Raw genomic sequence first — 25,612 nt, 5'->3', positions numbered from 1 at the left:
TCTTAACTTCATCTTATGCCCTCTCCTTCCATAGTTTTCCTTCATTTGAAAAAGGATCGCTTCCTGTACATTAAAGCCACAGATATATTTGAACATCTCTATCATATTCCTTCTCTCTCGCCTTTCTTCCAGAGTATACATATTGAGATCTATAAGTCTGTCCCCATACTTTATGACAGAAACCACTGACCAATTTTGTAGCCGCCTTCTGGACTGACTCCATCCTGTTTATATCTTTTGTAGGTGTGGTCTCCAGAATTGCACTCAGCATTCTAAATGGGGCCTCACCAGAAACCTATTCAATGGGACTATCACCTCTTTTTTCCTACTGGCCATTCCTCTCCTTATGCACCTGAGCATCCTTTTGGTGTTGACCGTTGCCTTTTCTACTGGTATGGCCACCTTAAGATCTTCAGATACAATCACTCTCAAGTCCCACTCTTTTTTCATACACAGAAGTACTTCACCCTCTATACTATACCATTCCTTTGGATTTTTGCAGCCCAAGTGCATGACCCTGCATTTTTTAGCAGTTGCCCATTTCTGGTCCATTCTTCAAGCTTTGCTGGATCCCTCCTCATGCTACCCACACCTTCTGGAGTGGCTATCCTATTATAATGTGTGGTATCATCTGCAAAGACACAAACCTTACCAGTAACAAGTTAAAGTGGGATTTGAATCTGGGTCCCTTTGTTTAAAATCCACTGCACTAACCACTAGGCACCAGCCTTGAAGATATCCTCTCCACACCCTAACAATTCTCAGGCAATATCTATGACTTCTTGTATTTTTCCCCTTGGTCCAAGGTCCAGCTTTGAACCTGTCATTTTATTTATTTATTTATTTATTTATTTATTTATTTATTTGTTACATTTGTATCCCACATTTTCCCACCTATTTGCAGGCTCAATGTGGTTTACATACTACCATAGAGGCGATCACCAATATCGGTTGGAACAAATACAAAGTGAGGTTGTGGTAACGTTAGTTAATTCTTCAAGTCAGAGACGGCAGTCTTCCCAGGAGAGCTATTCTAGCCTGCAAAAGCTTGACTACAGCAGATTTTTCCTGCTCCTCCCTTTGGCACAGAAGGAGGAGGACAAGGCTTGTCTGGGAGTTCAGCCTAGGACCTCTCACACCTGAAGAGGGAATCATACCTTTTGGCCAATGGGCCACTAAAGAGAATAGTAGGTAGCTACCCTAACCATTAGGCTATTTCCAGACAGTTGCCTGCTTGAGTTAATTGTGGATAAGTCTTTAATTTGAAGTGAGAAATTTCTCAACTGTGCAGTCTGTATTCTCTGAACTGGAAACCATTCATTCACAGCTCTGTTTGGCCTTTAACCCTTCCTGGGTTGATTGGTCCCAGATTCAGTTCACCTAGACATGAGTGAAATTTGTACAGGTTACCTCTGCTTAGTTGTTTGGATTTTACCTTTGGAAATCCCCTGTGTCTGGGAGTAGCTCAATGTTGCTCCCATGCATAGCATTTCTTTCTGTTGAAGCTCTGTGGCAGCCCAACTCCTTTCTCCTTTTGCTTGCTTGAGTTCCAGGGAATCAGAAACTCCTGTTATGGATTGCTGAGGCCTAGCTTCACTACACCTCCAGTCTGACTGGGCTCTCTCTCTCTCTCTCAGTTAACTCTCTCTCTCTCTACTTACATCAGAGACATCCCAGAGGTCTAGCTGCATGTGGATGTTTGCTCTTGCCAGTAGTGACAGAGTTGAGTGAGTGCAACAACTTCCTGTGAGTCCCACTAGCAATGTCTAAATGAATCCAATCCAGGTTTTACCATTAGCTGCCTGCAGGATCTACTTCAGTCTCACAGCAAGCAGCACTGCCTGTGTTCCTGGTTTTATGTTTCATTTCTTAGCTTCCTTTTAATTGAAAGAGACACACCTCCTGTATGTATGAATGAATGTATATATATGTATGAATGTATATGTATGTATGTGTGTGTATATACACATATATATATATATATATATATATGTGTGTGTGTGCATATATATATATATATATATATATATACATATATATATGCACACACACACACATATATATATATATATATATATATGCCTTGAAGCTACAAATCTTCCCTATTTTGCCTGTCTTCCAATGTATACAGTTGTAAATCTTTAAGTATGTTCCCATATGCTTTATGAAGAAGACTACTGACCATTTTATTAACAATCCTTTTGACTGAATCCATCAGGTTTATATGCTTTTGAAGTGGCATTTTCCAGAACTGCACACAGTATTCCAAATGAAATCTCACCGAAGACTTATACTGACACTATCATCACATTTTTCCTACTGGACCATTTTTCCTCCTTATATATCTAAGCATCCTTCCATTTTTTACATTGCCTTATCTACCTGTTTACCAATCTCAAGATCTTCAGATCCCACTCTTCTTTCATGCACAAAAGAACTTCATCCCCTATACTATACTACTACCTTGGGTTTTAAATACTTGACCTTGCATTTTTTAGCATTATACCTTAGCTGTCCCAATCCAGACCATTCCAGAAACTTTCATACCTTATAGGGTGTCTACCTTGTTGAAGATTTTTGTTTTATCCATGAAAAGATGAACTTTTCCTCATAGCTCTTCCACAATATTGCTTCCAAAAATGTTGAAAAAAACTGAACCAAGGTCCAATTCCTGGGGCACATCCCTTGGACATATCCCTTTCCTGAGGTTGAACTCTATTTACCACTACCCTTTGTTGCCTCCCAATCAACTAGTTTCTAACCCAGTCCGTCACTTTAAAGTCCATAAATCAAATTTCAGAAACCTAATTTTATGAAGTTTGCATAAAATATCTTTTATCAGGCAAAGGCTACATTGAATATATGAATTTCTAAAGTCTGGCCTGCTGTGGAGTAATTAAAATTGTGTTTTGAAGGTATCAAACAATCCACAGAATGAGAAAAATCAGTAGCGGATGGATTGGGGAAAGAATACGGGGAACCAAGATGGTGAATAATCAGTAGCAGAGTGTTGAACTCTGATGGTGCAGGGGAGAATATACTTCAAAGCCATGTTTTACCAAATGCAAGGGGAAGACATAGACCTGCTGTTCCCCTCTCCTCTGGAACCTTTGCCAAATCTGCAGATCTCTGAGATGCCAACCGACAGCTGTGTAGGTCTCACTGCTGGAAGCAATTCTCCATAACAGGGTAACAAAACAGCTGTTCCAAGTGATTTTGAGCCTAGGTCCAGAGATCTGAACTGTTTCATACCTGCCCATGGTATGATTTTGTTGCTGGGCAGTTGGGAGTGGCTGTTGCTGCAGAAGTTGTGAATGTTGCTGCTTTCTTTGGAGAGATGGTCATGGCTCTTTCCTCACGTTTGTTTGCTGTGCATGTTGCCTATTCTGGGGTCCTGGAATGCTCAATGCAGACTGCAGACCAGGATAAGATGGAAATCTTCTCATTGAGTAGTACCTTTACCCCTCTGGATTCTTGTCTAATTGGTGCTTTAGATCTTTGAATGACGGCATTGATGATCATTGCAATTATTGTCAATAAATCATTATCTAAGGGTTTAATTCCTGAGGAACTAAAGAGAGCAAACATCTGACTGATCTTTAGGGTTAGTTCTATCCACTTTGTCAGTGAATGGAACTAATCCTCGCAGCTATTGTCTTGTCTCTTCTTTGCCCCCCCCCCCTCCTTTTTTTAGCAAAAGTGCTTGAGAAGTTAGTTGTAGCTCAGAGAGAAGGAGAAGGGTTTGTTGAGACTAGAAATGTTCTTGATTCATATCAGTTTGGATTTTGAGGTAATGATGGGACTGAAACATTTCTATTGAGTATATGTAATGGTTTCTACCAGGGTTTTGAGCTGGGTACTTTAATATTAGTATTATTGGATATCGTCACCACTTTCAATATGCTGAACCATAATATTTTGATGAAACAAGTTGGGATTGATGGATTGGTCTTGGATTGGTTTAAATCATTTCTTATCAATAGGAAAGCACAATTTAGGATTGATGACTGTAGCTCTACATGGTTTTCGTGACCTATAAGCATTTCAAATGGATTTACTCTTTCTGCAGTACTTTTTAATATCTATATTGTACCAATTTGTAATTTGTTTTGGAGGCTGGGAGTAGGACATAAATTATGATGATGACATCCATTTTGTATCCCAGTGGATAATTCTTTAATGCATTCACTTGATCATATATTTCTATTCAGACAATCAGGACTTGAACATCTCATCCTAAGTTAGCATCAAATATCAAGAAAACTGAAGTTTTATGTGTGTGGGTAGGAAAATAACACTAATTAATCTACCAGCTCATCTTAAAGTTGATGATTGGTTTTTTTAAAAATATCCTTACAAATTAAGGATCTTGGAATTCATGTGGATTCCACCCTAAGTATGAAGCTGCTGGTTCCTGCAGTTATTCAAGTGAAAGTTAAATCTGTTTTTTATCTTATGATAATTTCTGTATTGTTCTTCAACTTTTAGTGTTATCCCACTTTGATTATTTTGATGGTTTATACTTAAGCCTTCCAGCATCCACCTTATCCCCCGGATTCTATATATTGTGTCAAGATTTCCATGTGGAAATCAAAGTGTATTCCATAGCAATGCGCACAACTTAATTAGTTAACAAGCTAATCAACCTGATAATTGGAAACTAACAAGCAATTATCAACACTAATTGGCATTAATTAGAATTTACGCACACTACCCACTAAGCATATTCTGCAAAGAAGTGCATGTAAATTCTAATGTGTGCTGCCGAAAAGGGGGCATGGCTTTGGGCATGGAATGGGAGAGTCATGGGCATTCCAGAAAACTACACCCAGGGTTATAGAATACATCTGCTCTGCTTCTAACTTAGGCACCAGTATTTATACCAAGTTTTACTTGACATAAATGGCCATGCCAAGAGTTAGGCGCTGTCATGGCCACTCAATGTATTCTATATACCACGCAGAAATGTAGGCTTATTCTACAAAGTATGCCTAAATTAAGGCATACTTTATAGGATGCTCTTTAGGTGAATTTCATTTCAGCACCAAATTTTAAGGCATGATATATAAAATCTAGTTCTATATGTCTTGCAAATGGTTTAGATCACATCTGCATGTATGTTGACAGAAACTGATTGGTTTGCTCACATCACCCCCATTCTCCATGATTTACACTGGTTGCCTATTTATTGGAGCATCCAGTTTATAGTTTTGGTATTTGTGTTTGAAGTTTTCAGTACTGAAGCGCCTGCTCTCTCCAATCACAGGGATATTATCTATTGGATAATTCAGTTGCAAGGTTGATTGCAAGCTGCATTATTCATGTACTGTGGGAGTCAGCAATCTATAGTACTGAGATACTGCAGGTTAGTGAATTCCATGGTAAACTAAGGTATGGTAAAAGACCAACTTGTTATGCACCTTAATAATTATCCTCCTAAGGACTTTAATCAATAAAACAAAATTTCCATAGACACAGAATGAAGAAAAGTCCTTTTAAAAGGAGGCCTGACTTCTGTATTAAATTGAAACGTATTTTCTACATCAGTGAAACCCTAGTTAATGAATCATTGTTCAAGGAACGCAGCTGTTTGAAAATATATTCCACATTTTGTTCATCATGGCTTTGTGTTTGTTTTTCAGCATACAGCCTGAAATATTTTTTTCAATTTTATTTTTTGCAAAGCATATGTCCTTTTGTTTGTAATTACTTCGGCATGATAATAATTTGGAAAGGAGATCATCTTTCATCCAGACCGAATACCAACATACTTTATATTTGAATAATTTAGAAACTTTTCTACAGTTACTTCTTAGCTGGTAGCAAATTTCTTCTAGTAGGATTACATGATAAGCTTCCAAAAAGGACTTAAAAAAAAAAAAAGATGTATTTTCTACCCATCTGGGATTGCAAAAAAACATTTAGTCCCCTGCATACAGATGATCTGTTCCAAAAAACAGAGAAAACGAGAGAGATGGAGGGTAGCACAGGCAAGAACAAGCAGATGGAAATTAATTTAACTGCCTGGATGATCTAATTCTCCTGGGGAATTTAAGTATAAAGTTCTTGTGGAATCTCTACCACGGAGGATTACATCTCAGTAAAGTGTGAGTGTCATGGGAATAACCACCCCACCCACCATCAACACCACCACCTCTACCATGAGATGTAAAGAATGGAGTAATTTGCAACTTAAGTTGGGAAACTGGATGCACAATAAAATCTCTTGTGAGAAGATAAGGGATCCTCCACTCAAGAAGAGAAGGTACCAAACACATTTTAGAATCCCCCTATCTCTTTCATTAGAGCACTCAAAGGTTGGTATAGCCCTACGTAAGGCGCTTCTCGTAGAAATGACATACAATCGTTCAACTGCTCATCAGAGACATTGAAAACAATACCAACTAGTTTTTCTTTAGAATATAGCCTGTTTAACTCCTGCCTTGTAAATAACATACAACTTGCTTTGAACCCCTTCAACTGAGTAGTCTAAGATTATTTGGAATAACCTAAGCCACAGTAGCCACAGAAAGTCTTTACTAAGGCTGTTTATCAGTGGTTGACTACCTCGATTGATATGATAAATTAAGATCCCTACAGCCATTCAGTTATTCTCCCTGGAATAACCAGCTAAAAAATGGTACCCAGACTAGGACCCAAGTGGAATTAGAGAATGTTTGAAAATGATTTCTGTTTTCTAATGAGTTTGTTATGTGTGCATGTGCTGGAAAGTATTTACCAGATGGCCATGATTCCAACCATTTGTGCCTGACACTGAAAGACAGCATGTAACAAACTGAAGAAATCCCTACTAAGCATGTGTTAAGTCAGGCCTTGACAAATTTTCATGAAATCTAGGAGCCAGCTCAAAAATTTAGGAGCCAGAGAGGTGCATAATTGAACGGAAACGCCCATCTCCATGGGCATTTATCTCCGAGAACGGGTCCGTGAAGGGGCGAGCCGAACCGAATTTTCGAAAAAATGGACGTTTTTGAGCTGGGCGTTTGTTTTTTTTAGCGATAATGGAAACTAAAAATGCCCAGCTCAAAAACATCCTAATCCAAGCCATTTGGTCATGGGAGGGGCCAGGATTCGTAGTACACTGGCCCCCCCGATATGCCAAGACACCAACTGGGCACCCTAGGTCAGTGCGGTGGACTTCAGAAAAAGCTCCCACATGCATAGCTCCCTTACCATGGGTGCTGAGCTCCCAACCCCCATCCCCCAAAACCCACTACCCACAAATGTACAACACTACTATAGCTCTTAGGGGTGAAGGGGGCACCTACATGTGGGTACAGTGGGTTTTGGAGGCCTCCCATTTACCAGCACAAGTGTTACAGGTGGGGGGGGGGATGGGCCTGGGGCCACCTGGCTGAAGTGCACTGCGGTACTCACTAAAAGTGCTCCAGGGACCTGCATACACGCAGGCCTCTAGGACTGGTTGCTGTTATATAACATTGGCAAACCAGTTGACACCTGAAGACTAATCTCTCCGAAAACGTCCTTTATTGGAATAACTGCCTTTACTCACAGTTAACTGCAGATCAGAGGTTGTGCCCCACTGGCAACGAGTCTCCCTGGTACTGAGATTAGCAGTAGGTCAGAGCTGGCAGAAAGCTGTACAATGCCCTCTTTCAGCCACATTCAAGGGAAGAACTAAGTTGTCTAGCGTGGCTAACACAGGAAAGGGAACTAAAACTGGCTTACAAAAATGGCCACTACCGCATGGACTACAACAGGAAACACAACAGGGCACACTCTGACCCAGTAGGCAGGGGGAAAAGCACCATGGGAGAAGAGCCTACCAACTACCAACATCATTAGACTGTAACACAAGCTAATGAAATCACGGAGCCCAACACCCTACACCCACCACAATGCAATGCTGATGTGACCGTGTACTGCACCCGAGAGCCACATCTGACCCAGGGAAAGGCTGTGACAGGATCAAACACATTCTGCTGTCATGGAGGTGGGTACGGCATTTGAGGCTGGCATAGAGGCTGGAAAAAAGTTTGTAAAGTGGGGTTTTTTTTGGTGGGAGGGGGTTAGTGACCACTGGGGGAGTCCGGGGAGGTCATCCCCGATTCCCTCCAGTGGTCATCTGGGCAGTTGGAGCACTTTTTTGGGACTTGTTCGTGAAAAAAAAGGGTCCAAAAAAAGTGACCCAAAATCACGGTAAAAACACTTTTTTTTTTTTTTTTCGATTATCAGCTAAAGACGCCCATCTCTCCTTGGCTGATAACCACGCCCCAGTTCCGCCTCCACCACACTTCCGACACGCCCCCATCAACTTTATTCATTTCCGCAACGGAGTGCAGTTGGAAATGCCCAAAATCGGCTTTCGATTATACCGATTTGGGCACCTTTGCGAGAAAAACGCCCATCTCCCGATTTGGGTCGAAATATAGGCGTTTTTCTTTTTCGATTATAAGCTGGAGAGTCTTTCTCGCTTCTCCTTTCCCACCCTTCCAACATTGTCCCCAGTGAAGTTTTGGGGGGGGGGGGGGGGTTGGAATCCCCTTCCAGATTAGCAGTAACTCTTTTAGAAATTGACTTGCTAAGAATTTTTTTCATATTTAGTGCCTGTGGGCAAAGAAACATTAATAAATCAGTTCCTTATGGTGCCTCTTCTAATCCATTATAGAATTCAATAGTCTCCCTTCCCAAAGCATTTTGTTAGCTGTGTGACAGCACCCTCTAGATAGGTGACGAAAAGAGGCAATTGCCTTTTTGTTTTACTCATCATCATAGCCTGGGTGTCCACCAGTTTCTCTTTCATAAGCCCCCCCCCCCCCCAGCCATTGCCCAGTCTGTCTCTTGTCATAACCTCACCCCCCCCCTTCCACTTTCACCCAATCTATGTATTTTTGTAAACCTTCCCCCCTGGCCTTCACCCAGTTTCTCTTCTCATAAGCCCCTCCCTCCTCAAAATTTTCCAGATGTTGATTGGGACAACCCAGTGTGGTGTCATTATGAGATCCTGGATTCTCTGCAGGGAGAACTGCCCTGGCAACTGATGAAAGTGCCCACATGAGAGGGGGTGATACTGAAACCTGGAGCTTACAAATGGGAAAATGTTTCTGATGTCATAATGGGTGATCATTTGGGATCCAGTGATCCCCTGGGTGGTGTAGTTCAGAATTAAAATACAAGTGCTAGATTGCAGAAAAGCTAACTTTGTTAGGTTCAGGAAGAACCTCAAGGAGCCATTAGCTGGATGGAAAAAAATCTAGAAGTAGAAAAACAATGAATAACAGTAAAAGGAGATATTGTAAGGGCAAGGAACCTTTTTGTTAGGAAAGTGAATAAAGGTAAGCGGAAAAAGAGGGCACTATGGTTTTCAAAAGAAGTAACTGAAAAGGTTAGGAAAAAAGAAGGTTAGTGTTCATACATTCAAAGAGGAAAACAGGCCACAATATCTGGCAAAGGTAAAAGAAGCTGGGAAAATAAAGTTGCAAATGGAATTAAAAAAAAAAATAGCTGAAACAGTAAAACAGAAGAACAGAGAAAAGACAAGAAGAAGTGCAAAAGTGGCATTGTGAGACTGAAAGGTGAATGGGAGGAATACCTAGATGAAGATAAGAGAAAAGCAGAATTGCTTAACAAATGTTTCTATATGATGTCTATGACAAAGGGCTGAGAGTAGAACAACATTAAAAGGACACAAACAGTAACAGAAGTGAGGTAGACCTGGAGTGAATTTCAGAAGACTATATTTTTGATTAACTAAGGGGCAGAATAGGATATATTAAGGGAACTAAGGGAAGATGTAGTGGCTCTGCTCTTTGACCTTTTCAATGTTTCCTTAGAGATGGGAGTGGTACCAGAAGACTGGAGATGGGTGGATATGGCTCCTTTCCACAAAAGTGAAGAGAAGGCTGGGAACCACAGGTTGGTTAGTGCGACTTCAACTGCAAGTAAATTAATGGAGTCGCTGTTACAGCAAAGGATAGTATCATTTCTGGAATTCAGTAGGTTATACGGTCTGAGACAGCATAGTTTTACTAGAGGTATGTCTTGTCAGATGAATCTGATCAATCCATTTCACTGAGTGACCCAAAAGCTGGATCAAAGGAGAGCAGTAGATGTGGTATACTTAAGGGTCAATATTCAAAGCAATTTATCTGGCCAAAAATGGCTCCTAGCTGGTTAAATCGGTTGTTCGGGGCATTTTCAGTGGCTCTTAACTGGTTAGAGCTACTGAAAATGATCAATACCGCCTAAAGCAAAGCCAACTATTTCGGGGGGGGGGGGGGGGGGTGGAGTTGGTACTTGGCCGGTTAAGTGCCAATATTCAGCACTTATTCGGTCAAGGTTACTGTATAAATAGGACTGCATAATAGTCCTATCTTTATGCACTGCCCCGTAGCTGGTTAAATGCTGAATATCGCACTTAACTGGCTGTAGAGTACAATATAACATATACAGTACAATATTTGTATTCTGCTGCAAACAATAAGGTACTGTGTGAATAACAATAAGAAGAGAAATGCTGGCCAATTCTAGCAAATTACAATAAAAAGGTTTCCATTAGCATTTAGATTCAAAAACTCTACCAAATAAAAAAGTTTCAAAAAGTCTTCTAAACTTTAAATAGCAGGTCTCTGATCTAATAAGAGAGGAGAGGGCATTCCAACACTTTGCTGCTTGAAATGCGAAAGTAGCATTATGATACTTTTTATATTGTAAAGATCTCAAGGATATAGAAGAGTTAGAGTGTCCTTACAATGCAAAGAGTGTATTGTTGGAGGAAACTCAAATTTTTATATCAAATGTCGTGGTACTTGACCCTGTAAAATCTTGAATACAGATGTACAAATTTTAAAATAACACCGTGCTTCCAAGGGAGTCAATGCAACATTATCAAATGTACGTGCTCCAAAGATCATCTTTGCTGCCATATTCTGAGCCAATCTCAGTCATTTCATCACTATGGTTTAGCTAGCTCCCAAAACCTTTAAAATCAGTGTCAGAGCCCAGACATGGCCGACATTAAATTTCCAGCAGCAGCCAGCAAAACACTGAGCGTCGTTGGCTGAATGTCAACTCGTTAGATTTTAGCAATGTCTTTGCCATGATTCTGCAAAGGTAACTAACAGATAAACTAAATGTCCTTAGTACGGACCCAGATATGACTGACCAGGCTAGAAACTGGTTGAATGGGAGACAAAAAAAGATAGTAGTAAACTGAAATCTTTATGAGGAAATGGATGTTAGCAAAGTATACAGGAAGCACAAAAAACAGCAAAGCGAACAATGGGGGGCAGAAGATCTTTATTAAATGAAAAGAACCCAACATAGACCATGTTTCAGCTCTAAGGCCTGCATCAGGGTTCTAAGATTGCAATAATATAATATATCATCTGTATACTAGAAATTAATAATGGACAATAGAGTCTTTAAAAAGACTATTATTAATGTTGAATGTGACGAAATTCTAGTGCTCAGTGATATGCTCACTCTCAATGTCTTCTCCTGCCAACACTTAATAGAAAAAAATTTTTGTCAGCTGTTATACGTTGCCTCTGTCCTAGTTCTTTTTGATTTTTGTAAGTGAGATTGGGAAGGGCCTGTTGGGAACCGCTTACATTTTTGCAGATGATACTAAAATCTCCAACAGGATAGATACCTTGGAAGGTGTAGACAACATGAAGAGGGATGTAGAAAACTTGAGGAATGGTCTGGCAGCTAAGAATGAATGTTTAAAAAATGCAGTCATGTCATTGATTTGCAAAAACCCAAGGAAGTATAGTATAGTTAGAAGAACTAAAGCAGAGTGGGACATGGTGATAATCATATTGGTTGGTCCTAAGGGAGGCAAAAAGGTATAAAAGGCAAAGGGAAAAGTCAAAAGAATAATTAAAAAAGGAATGTCCAGCAGGAAAAACTAGTGTAGGTGATAGTGTTTTTGTATATGTCTCTGATGAGACCTCATTTGGAGTATTGTGTGTGATTCTTGATCCTGCGTCTTCAAAAGACTGAATGGAGTCAATTTAAAGGACAGCTACCATCTTTGGCATGAAGCACATGGAAACAAGCATATGTTCTCTGAGAAGAGGCAGGAAAGGGGAGATAACATGAGCATGTGGCCATTATTGTGGAATGCATTACCACTTGATCTGAAAAATATTCACAACCTAATCAACTTTCAAAAATCACTAAAGACTTTTCTTTTTAATAAGACTTACCATAATAATCAATAATAGGAATTCCAATGCATCATTACTTACTTGATAGTCTGACTGTTTCTGATTTACTGAATTGTTTATATCCATTATGCTATACTTGTTTTTTGTATGCAACCAATTGTTTATCTACTCTTCAATGGCGCTTGCCATGATGTATTATTGTAAGCCACATTGAGTCTGCAAATAGGTGGGAAAATGTGAGATACAAATGCAACAAATAAATAAATTAATTAATTAATGAAACAAATTGAAAAAAAAAGCCCTTTTGATGACTATGCTAGAAATGGGCTTAGTACCCGACAAAGGCCTACGTAAGAATGTGTTCTCGGTATTTGCATGTTCAAGATTTGTGGCTTTGCACATTCACAGACATGTATAAGTAACCAATAAATTGCCTTTCACACTGCATTCCCCACAATTCACAAACATGTGCATTTTAAAACAAGTTCTTTTGCTTTCATCACTGGTGGCACTAGTTTGCTGGGGAAGTGGTCATCCTTGCTACTGGTGTATATCAGAACTGAAAATGGCACCTAAGCGTCTGGCAAGTGAGTCTCAAGCTAGCATTCATAAATGCAAGAAATCTGTGATATGCCTTAGTGAAAATGTATGTTTTCGATAAGCTTCATTCTGACATGTCTGTTACTGCTGTTGACTGTGAGTTAAATGTTAATGAATTAACAATCCGATACATCCTACTAAAGGAAGAAGATATTTGCCAGTCTTCTGAGCGTGTCTTGTTTGATTTTTACAGAGTTGAAAGTGCATGCCTGTACCAACAGCTAATGCACGCTAAAGCAGCCAGTGCAGTAAAAATCCCATGCTAACCACTTAGCATGGGATGAGCTAGGGACTGGGTGAGCTATGGGTAAAGACTAGGCAAAGCCTGCACATTGAGGTTAGCATACCCTAAGAAGCATGCACTGCTTCAGGGGCAGTTTTATACAACTTTATAGTAATTTCACCCAAGGAGTTCTCAAACCCAAGAAGTAACTTGAGAGGTCCCCAGAGGGTAAAAAAGATAATATTTACTGGTAAAACTACCCCAAGGAGCCGGAACATGTCAGGCACATGGACAATCTAACTAGATTTACAGTTTCCACTTTTATCTATGCTTGCTTTTATTAAAATTGAGGCTTAAGTCAATTGGTACTAGCCTGTGTACGCTGCTGTGTATTTTACTGATGTTAGGCCAGATAGCAGTATGTATCTCCTGAAAGTTATTATAACTCTAAAATAGTTTCTGTGACTGTGATGTATCTCTGTGTAGGTGTAAGAATCAAGCATGACCAATCCTTTCTGACTAATGAGAGAAAGGGGGATACATTGAGTCTTAAATTGGCTGATAGAACTTGTAGGTCTGGATGATTTCCATCCAGTACAGTGGGTGGACAATGAATGAGACACAAAAAACAATATGTAATCAGCACTCATTTCTTTCTGTTCCCTCTTATCCTCTTCACTAAAATTCATTAAACAGGTATTGAGATTTCTAGGTGTGTAAAATATGAGCGTCGTTGATGATCTTCACTGGAAACTGGACAAAGAGCCCTTAACACTGATGAGTTACGGGCTTCTTTATTAAACACAAATTTCAGCACAGTTGTGCGATCAGATAAATGTGAGTGTAGGACAGTTTTAGATGGCAAATTAGTTTCAAAATCTTGAACTATATAGAAATATCTTAGAGCAGATATTCAGCCCATAGCAATCAGCATTTTCAAAGCTGCTGACAGCTGCGGACTGACTTGGGCCATGTCCGGACACCAACACTGAAAATCCAGATCTTCTGCAGACCCAGATGTTATGCAGGTGCCCCTCTTTCTTGCCTGCTTAAATCATGCTAAATATCCCCCCCCCCCCCCCCCCCCGAGTTAGGACTCACTTTGGAATGTGAGTAAATGAAGATGGGGAGACTTCTATGCATCCTACATTAATGTTTTGCCAGACATCATCCTCAGTTCAAAATAATTTGTTTACTTTTGGAAAAATCTGGTTTTATCAAATTAGAATAATTTGCTGGAGAAGCAAGATAATTGATGCACTTGAAAAGACTGATGATAGAAACCTAGAGAGAATTCTTAATTACAATGCAAGCTAATTAGTTGTAAGTTCCCTTGCCAAGAATGTGGTTTATAGGGCACAGTGTTAATCCCTCAGACAGGCAGAAGTGTCTTAATGATTGAAATTTATTACGTATTTTTTATGTGAACATATTTTGAGAGTATAACGCCATGAAATAGGACCACGGGCAGACTAAATAGGCTGTATGGTCTTTATCTGCTGTCAGTTTCTATGTTTCTGTGTATTCCATTTTGATCCTGTTGCTGGTAGTACCATCTCACAGTTAAAATGAAGGCAAAAAGAGCAGCATGTGGCACTCACCTGGTAGCCCAGAAAGCCTCCTTTATTTTGCTAATCGCTTTTAAATATTTTTAGTAGGTTGCTAACTGCAGGTGTTCTGGAGCATGTATTTCTCCTGAATCATGATCATATTTTATTTGAGAGTGGATGAATTTTGGATTTCAAAGTTTCTAGGCCTAATCCCATCACAGCCGTTGACTGTACCTTATTTGTCCTGTTTGTCTGTCCGGATTAGATTGTAAGCTCTTTCGAGCAGGGACTGTCTCTTCATGTTCAAGTGTACAGCGCTGCGCATGTCTAGTAGTGCTACAGAAATGATAAGTAGTAGTAATATCTGTCTTTCCCTATCACTCTTCAGCTATCTCATTCTCCTACTAGGCCGGGCTAATGTTCAGTGTCACTTATTATTTTTCACCCAGTCCTCTCCCCACACACCCCAGATGGAGTCCATTTTGTTTCCTCTATTCACCCCAAAAGATTTTAAAACTATTTTTCTCACCTCAGCCTCTTCCCACTTCTGTTTCCCCCTCCCCATAAACTATCTTACTTTCATCCCAGGCTTAGTAGGGTGTCAAAAATGCATTTTGCCTCAATTCGGCCAAAGTCACTGCCCTCTGTTCCCAAATCCACTACTTCCTCCATGTAGGGCTAAAACCATTTCTGCTGCTACTCTTTTATTCAGTCACAATCACAGCCAAGACATTGTTGTGGCTTCCTCCCTCTGGGCCCTATTAGAAGGAAAATGCTTCTCTTCCCTCCCTGCCAGCCAAGAAAATTGTCTTGGCTCAGGTGAACAGGCAACAGATTTCCAAAACCTTGCTTATCAAACCAAAAATGAGTTAATCATTGTAAGGTATGTTATCCACCTTTTCAGATATGACAGATCTAAATGCCTTATCGACCAAATGCAAAATATTTAGGTGCCTAGATTTTCCAAATTTAGGATCCACTTAGGCTATTATCGTTTCTAAAGCACTACCAGATGTATGCAGTGCTGAACATATACACATGAGAGACAGTTCTCGCTCCATGCAAGCCTAAATTTGTCAAAACAGACAAGTAGGAATATGAGAACATAAGAACAGCTGTATTGGTTCAGACCAAAGATCCATGAAGTCCAGCATCCTGTTTCCAGTGTTGGCCAATCCATAACATAAGAACATAGGAGTAGCCATACTGGGTTAGACCAATGGTCTTCCCGAACCTTTCTTAACCTATACTTCCCCAGCTGTAAAGGATTAAAATACAAACTAACAAACGCGACCACCTTTTCCTACTCGAGTACACAACTGTGGAATGCACTTCCAACTCACCTGAAAACGATCAATGAACTAAGTAACTTCCGCAAATCTCTGAAAACCTACCTCTTTAACAAGGCCTACCACGAAAACCCATAACTAACTAAACCACAACATCTATCCACCTTTATCAGATTGTATCTTTCTATAATTACCTGACTAATTCCTCTTGTTTTCCTTGACTTCTTTGTAACACCAATTGTATTCTTTACCCTGGCATGGCGACGCCATATCAGGTCTTTGTAAGCCACATTGAGCGTGCAAATAGGTGGGAAAATGTGGGATACAAGTGCAATAAATAAATAAATAAATAAAATCTAGCCCAGTATCCTCTTTTCCAAACAGTGGCCAAACTAGGTCACAAATACCTGGCAGAAAGCCAAATTGAGGCAACATTCCATAGTACAAATCCCTGGGCAAGGAATTGTTTCCCCATGTCTGCCACAATAGCAGACTATGGACTTTTCCTCCAGGAATTTGTCTAAACATTTTTTAAACCCAGATACGCTAACCGCTGTTACCACATTCTCTGGCAAAGAGTTCCAGAGCTTAACTATTCGTTGAGTGAAAAAATATTTCCTCCTAATTGTTTGAAAAGTATTTCCAGGTAACTTATTCGAGTGTCTCCTAGTTTTTGTGCGTTTGGAATGAGTAAAAAATCGATTTACTTCTACTCATTCTACACCACTCAGGATTTTTTAGTCCTCAATCAAATCTCCCTTCATCCGTCTCTTTTCCAAGCTGAAGAGCCCTAACCTCTTTAGCCTTTCCTCCTATGAGAAGAGTTTCATCCCCTTTATCATTTTGGTCGCTCTTCTTGGAACCTTTTCTAGTTCTGCTGTATCTTCTTTGAGATACAGCGACCAGAACTGAACTCAATACTCAAGGTGCGGATGCACCATGGCGTGATACAAAGGCATTATTGTATTTTTTTAGTCTTATTCACCATCCCTTTCCTAATAATTCCTAGCATTCTGTTTGCTTTTTTGGCCGCCGTCGCACACTGAGCAGAAGATTTCAGCGTATTATCTACACCTAGATCTTTTTCTTGAGTGCTGACCCCCAAGGTGGACCCTAGCATCAGGTAACTATGATTTGGATTATTCTTTCCAACATGCATCACCTTGCATTTGTTCACATTAAATTTCATCTGCCATTTGGAAGCCCAATCTTCCAATTTCCTAAGTTCTTCCTGCAATATTTCACAGGCCTCACATGTTTTAACAACCTTGAATAGTTTTGTATCATCTGCAAATTTAATTACCTCACTCATAATTCCGATTTCCAAATAGTTTATAAATATGTTAAATAGCACCAATCCAAGTACAGATTCCTGTGGCACTCCACTGTTCACCCTCCTCCACTGAGAGAAATGACCATTTAACCCTGTCCTCTGCTTTCTGTTCAATAACCAATTTCTAATCCACACCAGAACTTTGCCTCCTATCCCATGACCCTTTAATTTTCTCAGGAGTCTCTCATGAGGAACTTTATCAAAAGCTTTCTGATCATCTAGATACACTGCATTGATCAGCTCTCCTTTATCCACTTGTTTATTCACGCCTTCAAAGAAATGAAGCAAATTCGTGAGGCTAGACTTCCCTTGGCTGAACCCATGCTGACTCTGTCATGTTTACCTACGTGTTCTCTAATTTTATTCTTTATAATAGTTACCTGATAGAATTCCAAAAGTAAGCTAGATTCCATGTTGCTTACCTCTGTAGGTAAGCAGTGGCTTTCCCCAAGTCTACCTTAATAATGGTTTATGGATTTTTCTCCAGAAATTTGTCAAAACTTTTTTAAAACCCAGCTAGGTTAACATCTTTTAGCACATCCTTCAGCAATGAATTCCAGAGTTTAATTATGCGTTGAGCGAAAAAATGCTTTCCGCAATTTGTTCTAAATTATTACTTAGTAACTTCATGGCATGTCCCCTAAGCTGTGTACTTTGTGAAAGAGTAAACAGTTTATTTGCATTTACACTCAGGATATTGTAGACCTCTATTACTTCTCTTGTCAGCCTTCCCTTCATAAAGCTGAACAGCCCTAACTTCTTTAGCCTTTCCTCGTAGGGGAGAGATACAAAATAATCATTTTGGTTGCCTTTTCTATGCCTTTCCTAAGACTGCTATAACTTTTTGACATGTGGGGACCAGAACTGCATACATACTCCTTGTGTAGTCATACCATGAAAAAGAGAAAGAATTAAGGAGTTTTCTTTGTTATGGGAATCATTAAAAACAACATGGGTATGAACAGAAGAACAAGTGGTTAAGATTTAAAAGCAGCCTCAAAAAGGTGGGTAATGGACACCTAACTTACATGCTGTAACTGAGGTATTTCAAGAGCTGGCCTAAATTTAGGACCTCAGTTTTAGTTTCCTAAGGGCCCCTGTTACTAAGTTGCGTAGGTGCCTACACGCGCCAAATGTGCGCCAAATTGGAGCTACCACCGAGTTACCCTGTGGCCCTTGTGGTAATTTCAATTTTGGTGCGTGTCTGCTACGTGCATCTGAAAAATAATTTTTATTCTCTGGCACACGTAACGGACACATGCCAAGTGGCATTTGACGCGCGTAGGTCATTACCACCTAGAATCTTTACTGCTAGGTCTATGGCTGGTGGTAAAGTCTCAGACCCAAAATGGATGCACGGCAATTTTGATTTTGCTACATGTCCATTTTCAACAAAAACAGAAAAGAGGCCTTTTTTACAGGCAAGCTAAAAAATGGATCGGTGCGCACCCAAAACCCGCATCTACACTACCGCAAGCCATTTTTCAGCGCACCTTTGTAAAAGGACCCCTAAATTTCAATTCAGGGACCTATTTTTGGTCCAAAATATAGGACCTCAAATTAGGCATTTAGGAACCCTAACACAGGCTTAAGTGTGCAAGACAAGGCTTGCCGCAAAGCATTTTGCGGTAATCTGCCTGTTTGCGTGTTCTGTTTCAGGGATGTGCTAGAAATGGGCTTCGTGCACCAGAAATTCCCACATTAGCAAAGTCCATTTATTAACGTATTTTAGTAAAAGGGCCCCTTAATTCAGTGTTCTAAATTGTGGCATGCAGTGATCTCTGAATATAATAAGGGCAGGGACGTATCTGCGTGGGGCCACAGGGGCCTGGCCCCCGCAGATTTCGCCCTGGACCCCCCTACTTTTGCTGGCAGGGGACCCCAACCCCCCGCCAGCCAACGTCCGCTTCCTCCTGCCTTTAAAAATATTCCTTCAGCTAGTGGGGTCTTCTGTTCTTCTTCGTCCTCCGTGGCGTGCTGTTCATTCAAAGAGCTGCAATCCAGTTTCGGAGTCTGACAAAAGATGGCCGCCAATCTTGTTTCAATAATACGGTCGGGTACGCCGCTTTACGGGGCTGTCATTAGAGATGGGCGCCCTTATAGATGGGTGCCCCCGTTCGATTATGCCCCTCTATATGTCTCTGGTTGATCCACAGTTTTTGGTACTTAATTGTTATACAATTCATTACCTTGCCCTTTTCTGGTATTCTTACCCTAATCAGTTTTTGTTTTTATACACGTGCTCTTAAGTTTTTAATGTCTGTTTTAGTTACCATTGTAGCATTTTTATGGTATATACTGCCTTGATATCTCCAATTGAAAGGCAGCATATCAAATTCATTTAAATAAATCAATTAATTTAAAAGGGATATGAGGATCTGTGACAGCTTTGAGAAAAATACACATATATCTTTCAAAATTGGCTCACATGCACATTCTGAAATATCAACATATATGTGCTGGCACATGGATGAACATGTGTTGATCCCATTGATATCTTAGATGTTGATCTGATCCTGTTCAAAAATACTGTCGCAACTTGAGACATTAAATTCTGATTTGTACATTCTTTCTAAGTTCAAAATGTTATTGAGGGTTTTGTAAAATCATAAGCAACAATCCAGCTCATTTTCGAAAGTGATCGCCGGCCATCTTCCGACACAAATTGGGAAATGGCCGGCGATCTCCTGAACCTGGCAAAATTGGTATAATCGAAATCTGATTTTGGCTGGGTTCAACTGCTTTACTTCGAGGAGCCGGCGAAACATCAAGGGGGCGTGTCGATAGGGTAGTGAAGGCAGGACGGGGGGGGGGTGGGATGGGGGCGTCCTCACGAGATGGCCAGCTTCGCCTGATAATGAAAAAAAAAGCCAGGCTTGGCGAGCATTTCACCGGCTTTACTTGGTCCCTTTTTTCTCACGACCAAGCTTCAAAAAGGAGCCCCAATTGACCAAATGACCACCGGAGAGAATCGGGGATGCCCTCCCCTTACTCCCCCAGTAGTCACCAACCCCCTCCCACCCAAAAAAACCTTTTTTGCCAGCCTCTATGCCAGCCTCAAATGTCATACCCAGCTCCCTGATAGCAGTATGCAAGTCCTCGGAGCTGTTTTTAGTGGGTGCAGTGCATTTCAGATAGGTGGACCCAGGCCCATCCCCCCCTAACTGTTCCACTTGTGGTGGTAAATGGGAGCCCTCCAAAATCCACCTAAAACCCACTGTACCCACATGTAGGTGCCCCCCTTCACCCCCTTAGGGCTATGGTAATGGTGTAGAGTTGTGGGGAGTGGGTTTTGGGGGGGGGGTTGGGGGGCTAAACAACCAAGGGAAGGGAGCTATGCACCTGGGAGCTATTTTTAATTTTTTTTTTTTAATTTTTAGAAGTGCCCCCTAGGGTGCCCGGTTGGTGTCCTGGCATGTGAGGGGGCCAGTGCACTACAAATGCTGACTCCTTCCACTACCAAATGCCTTGCATTTCGCCGGGTTTGAGATGGCCGGCATTAATTTCCATTATGGCCGAAAACCAATGCTGGCCATCTGAAACCCAGCGAACTCTGACATTTGACCGGGCCCAACCGTATTAGCGAAGAAAAAGATGGCCGGCCATCTTTTTCAAAAATTCGGTTGGCTCCACCCACTTTTGGCGCCGGCCCCAGAGATGGCCAGCGCCGTTCGATTATGCCCCTCAATATCATAATTATCAACAGAAAAAATACAGGATATTGAGATATTCCCACCCTTCCACCTCCTACAATTTGTACATCATTTCTACAATCTGCACCCACATCTATTTAATGCATGCCAATTAGCATGCATTAGAATTTTAATGCAAAAATAAATGTCTAAAAGTCAGGGGTGAAAGAACAAACTGAAAAATGTCCTGAAATCCGGGCCAGGAGCTGCAGCATGGAGGACAAGATAGGCCTCTAGGCTGTCATATGCTTTTTACGCCCATGATAATGGGGTTGCGGGCACTGAAAGTTTGATAAGTGCTGCTTTTATATATTGCATCCAACCAAAATTCAATCAATATACTAAAGAAAAAAGTGGCATATGAAAGTGGAAAAAACTTCATTGGCTACCAGTACAATACAGGGCTAAATTTAAAACTCTATGTCTGATCTTCAAGGCCCTGAAAGGACATAGCCCTGAGTACCTGAAAAATAGGATGATCCTCCACACACCGCCAAGGACACTAAGATCCTCCCAAGGACTTTCACTAACCACACCCTCTCCAAAAGACATTACATGATGTGATACCCGCAAGTGAGCCTTCTCCAGAGTAGCCCCCACAGTCTGGAATGCACTGCCTGAAAGGCTGCGCTTAACACAAGACTATCTCTACTTCAGGAAGCAGGTGAAAGCTTGACTGTTCAACCAGGCCTTTACTGGAAGAAGTAACTAACTCGTTAGTCTCACTCACACACACAAGGAGTACTCAGGTTGCATATACTGCAGCGGGACATGTTTATTCACTCCTACTCTAGCTGAGATAATATTTAACCATTTCTCTGACCTCATGTGCAACTTTCTTTAAATCAATCACCCTACTTTCTTACCCTTCTATATGTTACATCTTTGCTCTACCCTTCGCTATCACCTATATAATGTTCTATTACGTATTGTGTTGACATTGTAAATAGTATACCATGCCATACTTTGTATTGTTTTTGAATATTTTTACTGCTGTAATTGTCTATTGCTCATGCTTGATCTATTCATACTGTACACCGCCTTGAGTGAATTCCTTCAAAAAGGCGGTAAATAAATCCTAATAAATAAATACACATAAAACAAACTGAAAATTTTTGCTTGTTGGGTATCAAGTTCTACTGAAGTAGTGCTGACACAGTTTGGAAGTAGAAATGGAGTAAACATTTCTTTAGAATACTTGGGGAATTAGTTAATAGCAATACAGGATTATTTGAGAACATTAGGGGTTGGATTTTGAGCTTGCATGATCACCAGCTTAATATGCTCAAAATTTCACTTTGAAAATTGGTGCAAAGGCCATGGCTAAAAATACCCTACAGATTTTCCAACAATGCACTAAGGGGGTCTTTAAGAAAGCCACAGTAGTGTTTTTAGTGCACGCTAATGATTAGCACCCGCTAAATGCTAGACGCCCATAGCAATATATGGGCATCTCTTGGGTTTAGCGCATGCTAAAAACGCTACCATGGATTAGTAAAAGACCTCCCCCCCCCCCCCAAAGTTTTTAAAATTCTCTGCGGTAATTCTACACAAGGTTAACAGCGCCCAACTTGGTAAATGCTATAATGTTGTAATAATTGGAAAATGGAAGACACCAGAATATTCTATATCAGAACTTCCCAAACTGCAGCCCTAAATGGGCTAAAATCAAACACCTTATTTGCATGCACTTCCTGTCAAGTCTGCGCTGTAATTAGGCCTGCGCAAGCCCCATAGAAGGAGGGGATGAAGGCAGCATTGGCTGCGATACTGAAGGAGGGCCAGGAGCTGCAGCATGGAGGACAAGATATGCCTCTAGGGTGTCATATGCTTTTTACGCCCATGATAATTGGGTTGCGGGCACTGAAAGTTCGATAAGTGCTGCTTTTATATATTGCATCCAACCAAAATTCAATCAATATACTAAAGAAAATAGTGGGCATCTGAAAGTGGAAAAAATGTATTTCCTTATCAGTAACAAGAAAATAAGACTGTGAAGAATCTACTTATTCATTCCAGAAGTGTCTTTTCTTTTATATCTTTTCAGACAGCGAATGGTCTGCCAGCAGTAAGCAGTTTTGTCTCAGCATCCAGCATGGCTCCATATCCTACACCCGCACAAGTTTCACCTTACATGACCTACAGTGCCGCTGCTTCATCTGGTTATGTGGCCGGCCACGGCTGGCAACCTGCTGGAGCAAACCCTCTCTCTCCTCACAACTGTGACATTCCTGCAGCGCTGGCATTCAAGGGCATGTCAAGTGCCAGAGAAGGTAGTAACTCCCTCACAGCCTCAGTTCTCTGATACAGGCTTAATACCAGAACAACTTGAAACCCAACCGTTGATCTCCCAGGCTGCTGGTCCCCAGACTTTCATCTTTTGTTAAAAAGAGGTGAGGGGAAGGGCAAGGAGGAGTGAACTTTAAATGTTTCACTCCATAATGTTTCTCACTGAAAAAGCCCTGACAGATCTTTAATACTCAAATGACAAAATCAACATGCTGAAATAATACACTGTGTTCCACTTGTAAGAACTTGTGTTGTAATAAGATTTTGTTTGAAAGACTACCTAACTTCGGTACAAATACACAGCTTTTCAGTGGCAAATGATGCTAAGCATATCCTCTCAATAAGATTGAATTTAAAAGTATCAAACACTGCCCAGTGGCTTTTTTGAGATCTCAGTATCAATACAAACCTAAGACTCTTGTTTTTCTGAAACATTTTCTTCCATAGAAAAGAGAAATTTTCCTCATTGTATATCATTTAAATGACATGAAAGAACAGTAACGCTAGAAGGTTAATTCTTGAAAAATCATTTTAAAGTTCTAATCCTTTTCTTCCTATGGAAGAAATTCTTGCTATATTAAAGTTCTGCTTTCGAAAAACATAGTTTTGTGGACCCTCAAGCATTCTTATAAGTGGAATCCACTGTTCAGTTTTTCTGCCGCCTAAGCACTCCTTGTAAGCAGAGAGTTCTTACATTTATCCCTCAAGGGCCCAACGAACTTGTTGACTCTCATGTAATAATAGTACCAAAGAGAACAGCACTACAGATTACTTGTCCTGTACCAACCAGAGCTTTCAATATTTTCAATTGTTGTCAATTTTGTGGAACATCAGGAAGGGAAAACAAACTTAAAAAGCTGTGTCACACCCTCTAATCACCCACAAGAACTGAATAGGTTTTATTTGCCATTGATGGGTCTAATCAAGCGAACCAATCTATCACTGTCACTCACAAGTTACCATGATCTTTCTGCTATTGTTAAGATTCATTCCATGCAGCTATGCAATGTTTGAACAAAGCCTGTCTTTGACTTCTGTGTTCTTATGACTTTTTACCATTGCATGCCAGAATTGCCAGTGAGTTGGTAAATGTTGCTGCTTTGATTGCATCTGTGATTCCATAATGCAGGCTGATCTTTATGGCGGAGGACTTGGTGGGATGAGCTGTTTACATCTTGGTGTACTGCTGGTGGTGGTGGGTTCCTTAGTTACTTGCGGTTGGACATCAGCTTGTGCGAGTGTTTTCTATACATGTTGTGGAAGCCTGAACGTCTTCTGAAGGACATGTTCTTTCTTCAGCAGAAGGCTCAAAGACCAACAACCAGAATGCCAGTTCATCATCTAGACCCTACCCTTCTTCCCAGACCCAGGCCACGACTGCACACATGCTAAACATAGTACATAGACCATCTGGAAAGCACTGTTTGAACAAAACCTAAATGCTTTTTAAGGAAGTCGCTTGGCAACTTTAATGTGAAATGTGTGCACAGACACTTAACAAATGGACTTAAAGTTAACAAAACCACTGTGAAAACAAGAAGGTACTGTTTTTGTTGACTTAAACCTCTATTCAACAATTTCAGCCCAAGTAACCTTGTAAATTTTGCTGTTATTGTTGATGCAAGGAAGACAATGGTCTAAAAAGGAGCTCTGCTTTGATGAATGTAAAATATCTCTCTCTGTGAGGGTTACACTGTTGTACATATTGTTCCATGTATATGTAAACCGGTGGTGGTACTGCAATACAGATATTATTTAATTTTAACAAATTCCCTTTTTGTTTCTGTATCTTTAAAGCAAACCATTCTACTGTGACCTGCGCTCTCGTGATTGTAAATTTGCTTGGCTTTTCTAGTTAATATTTAAACCAACACCTATGTTTACTAAGTGGCGCTATGGGCGCATTAGCATTTTTAATGCACGTAAACGGTTTATGCATGTTAAACGCTAATGTGCCCATAGAAATGTATACGTTCATTAGCATTTAACGCGCCTTGAATTTACAGGTGCGTTAAAAACACTAACACACCTTGGTAAACATACCTCCAAGTTTAAAAAAAAATTTTTTTTTTTATGATGCCACCATTAAAAAAAAAAAAAAAGCCCCTATGGTGCAAAACCAGAATGAAGGATAAAGAAATTACAACTGGAAGCCAATATTTCAGATCGAGGAAGTGGAGTATAAATAGATTCTGTTCTTGGCTTCTTGCTCTTGTGCAAGAATTAAAACATATGGAAGCTACATTACAGTCTCATTCTTCCGTCTCTGAAGGCACTAATGCAGGGGTGTGCTGGTAAATTTTTAACAACGGGCCCTCACTCCAGGTGTAGCCAGCCCTGCAATTTGGGGGGGCCACGGGTGGACTGGCGGGGGCAAAGCATGCCTGTCTCTCCCCCACCCACTTGTGCGGGCACGCTAGGTATACGTTTGCTTGCAGGGATGCCGAGGCCCACCAGCCAATAAATGGGCTGCCACCACTC

At 40.6% G+C, this 25,612-nt stretch overlaps 1 protein-coding gene across 3 annotated transcripts in view; it reads left to right on the top strand.

Moving 5' to 3' along the window:
* The window catches only part of PAX9 (paired box 9), a 58,195-nt gene extending 33,336 nt beyond the window's left edge, over positions 1-24,859 (top strand). The window contains exons 4-5 of one of the 3 annotated variants that reach the window (XM_030214428.1): positions 22,890-23,115; positions 24,434-24,859. In XM_030214428.1, coding sequence (XP_030070288.1) covers positions 22,890-23,115; positions 24,434-24,570 — 363 coding nt within the window. In that variant the 3' untranslated portion in view covers positions 24,571-24,859. Of the gene's footprint in view, positions 1-22,889; positions 23,207-24,430 lie in introns of those variants that run through there. The other 2 variants (XM_030214427.1, XM_030214429.1) reach the window with 2 other exon arrangements.
* The last annotated feature ends 753 nt before the right edge of the window (positions 24,860-25,612 follow it).

Source organism: Microcaecilia unicolor, chromosome 9 (genome assembly GCF_901765095.1).
Source record: "Microcaecilia unicolor chromosome 9, aMicUni1.1, whole genome shotgun sequence".
In the NCBI taxonomy this organism is placed as follows: Eukaryota; Metazoa; Chordata; class Amphibia; order Gymnophiona; family Siphonopidae; genus Microcaecilia; species Microcaecilia unicolor.
The sequence above is the reverse complement of the archived record's forward strand: the minus strand, read 5'-3'. Positions and strand labels throughout refer to the sequence as shown.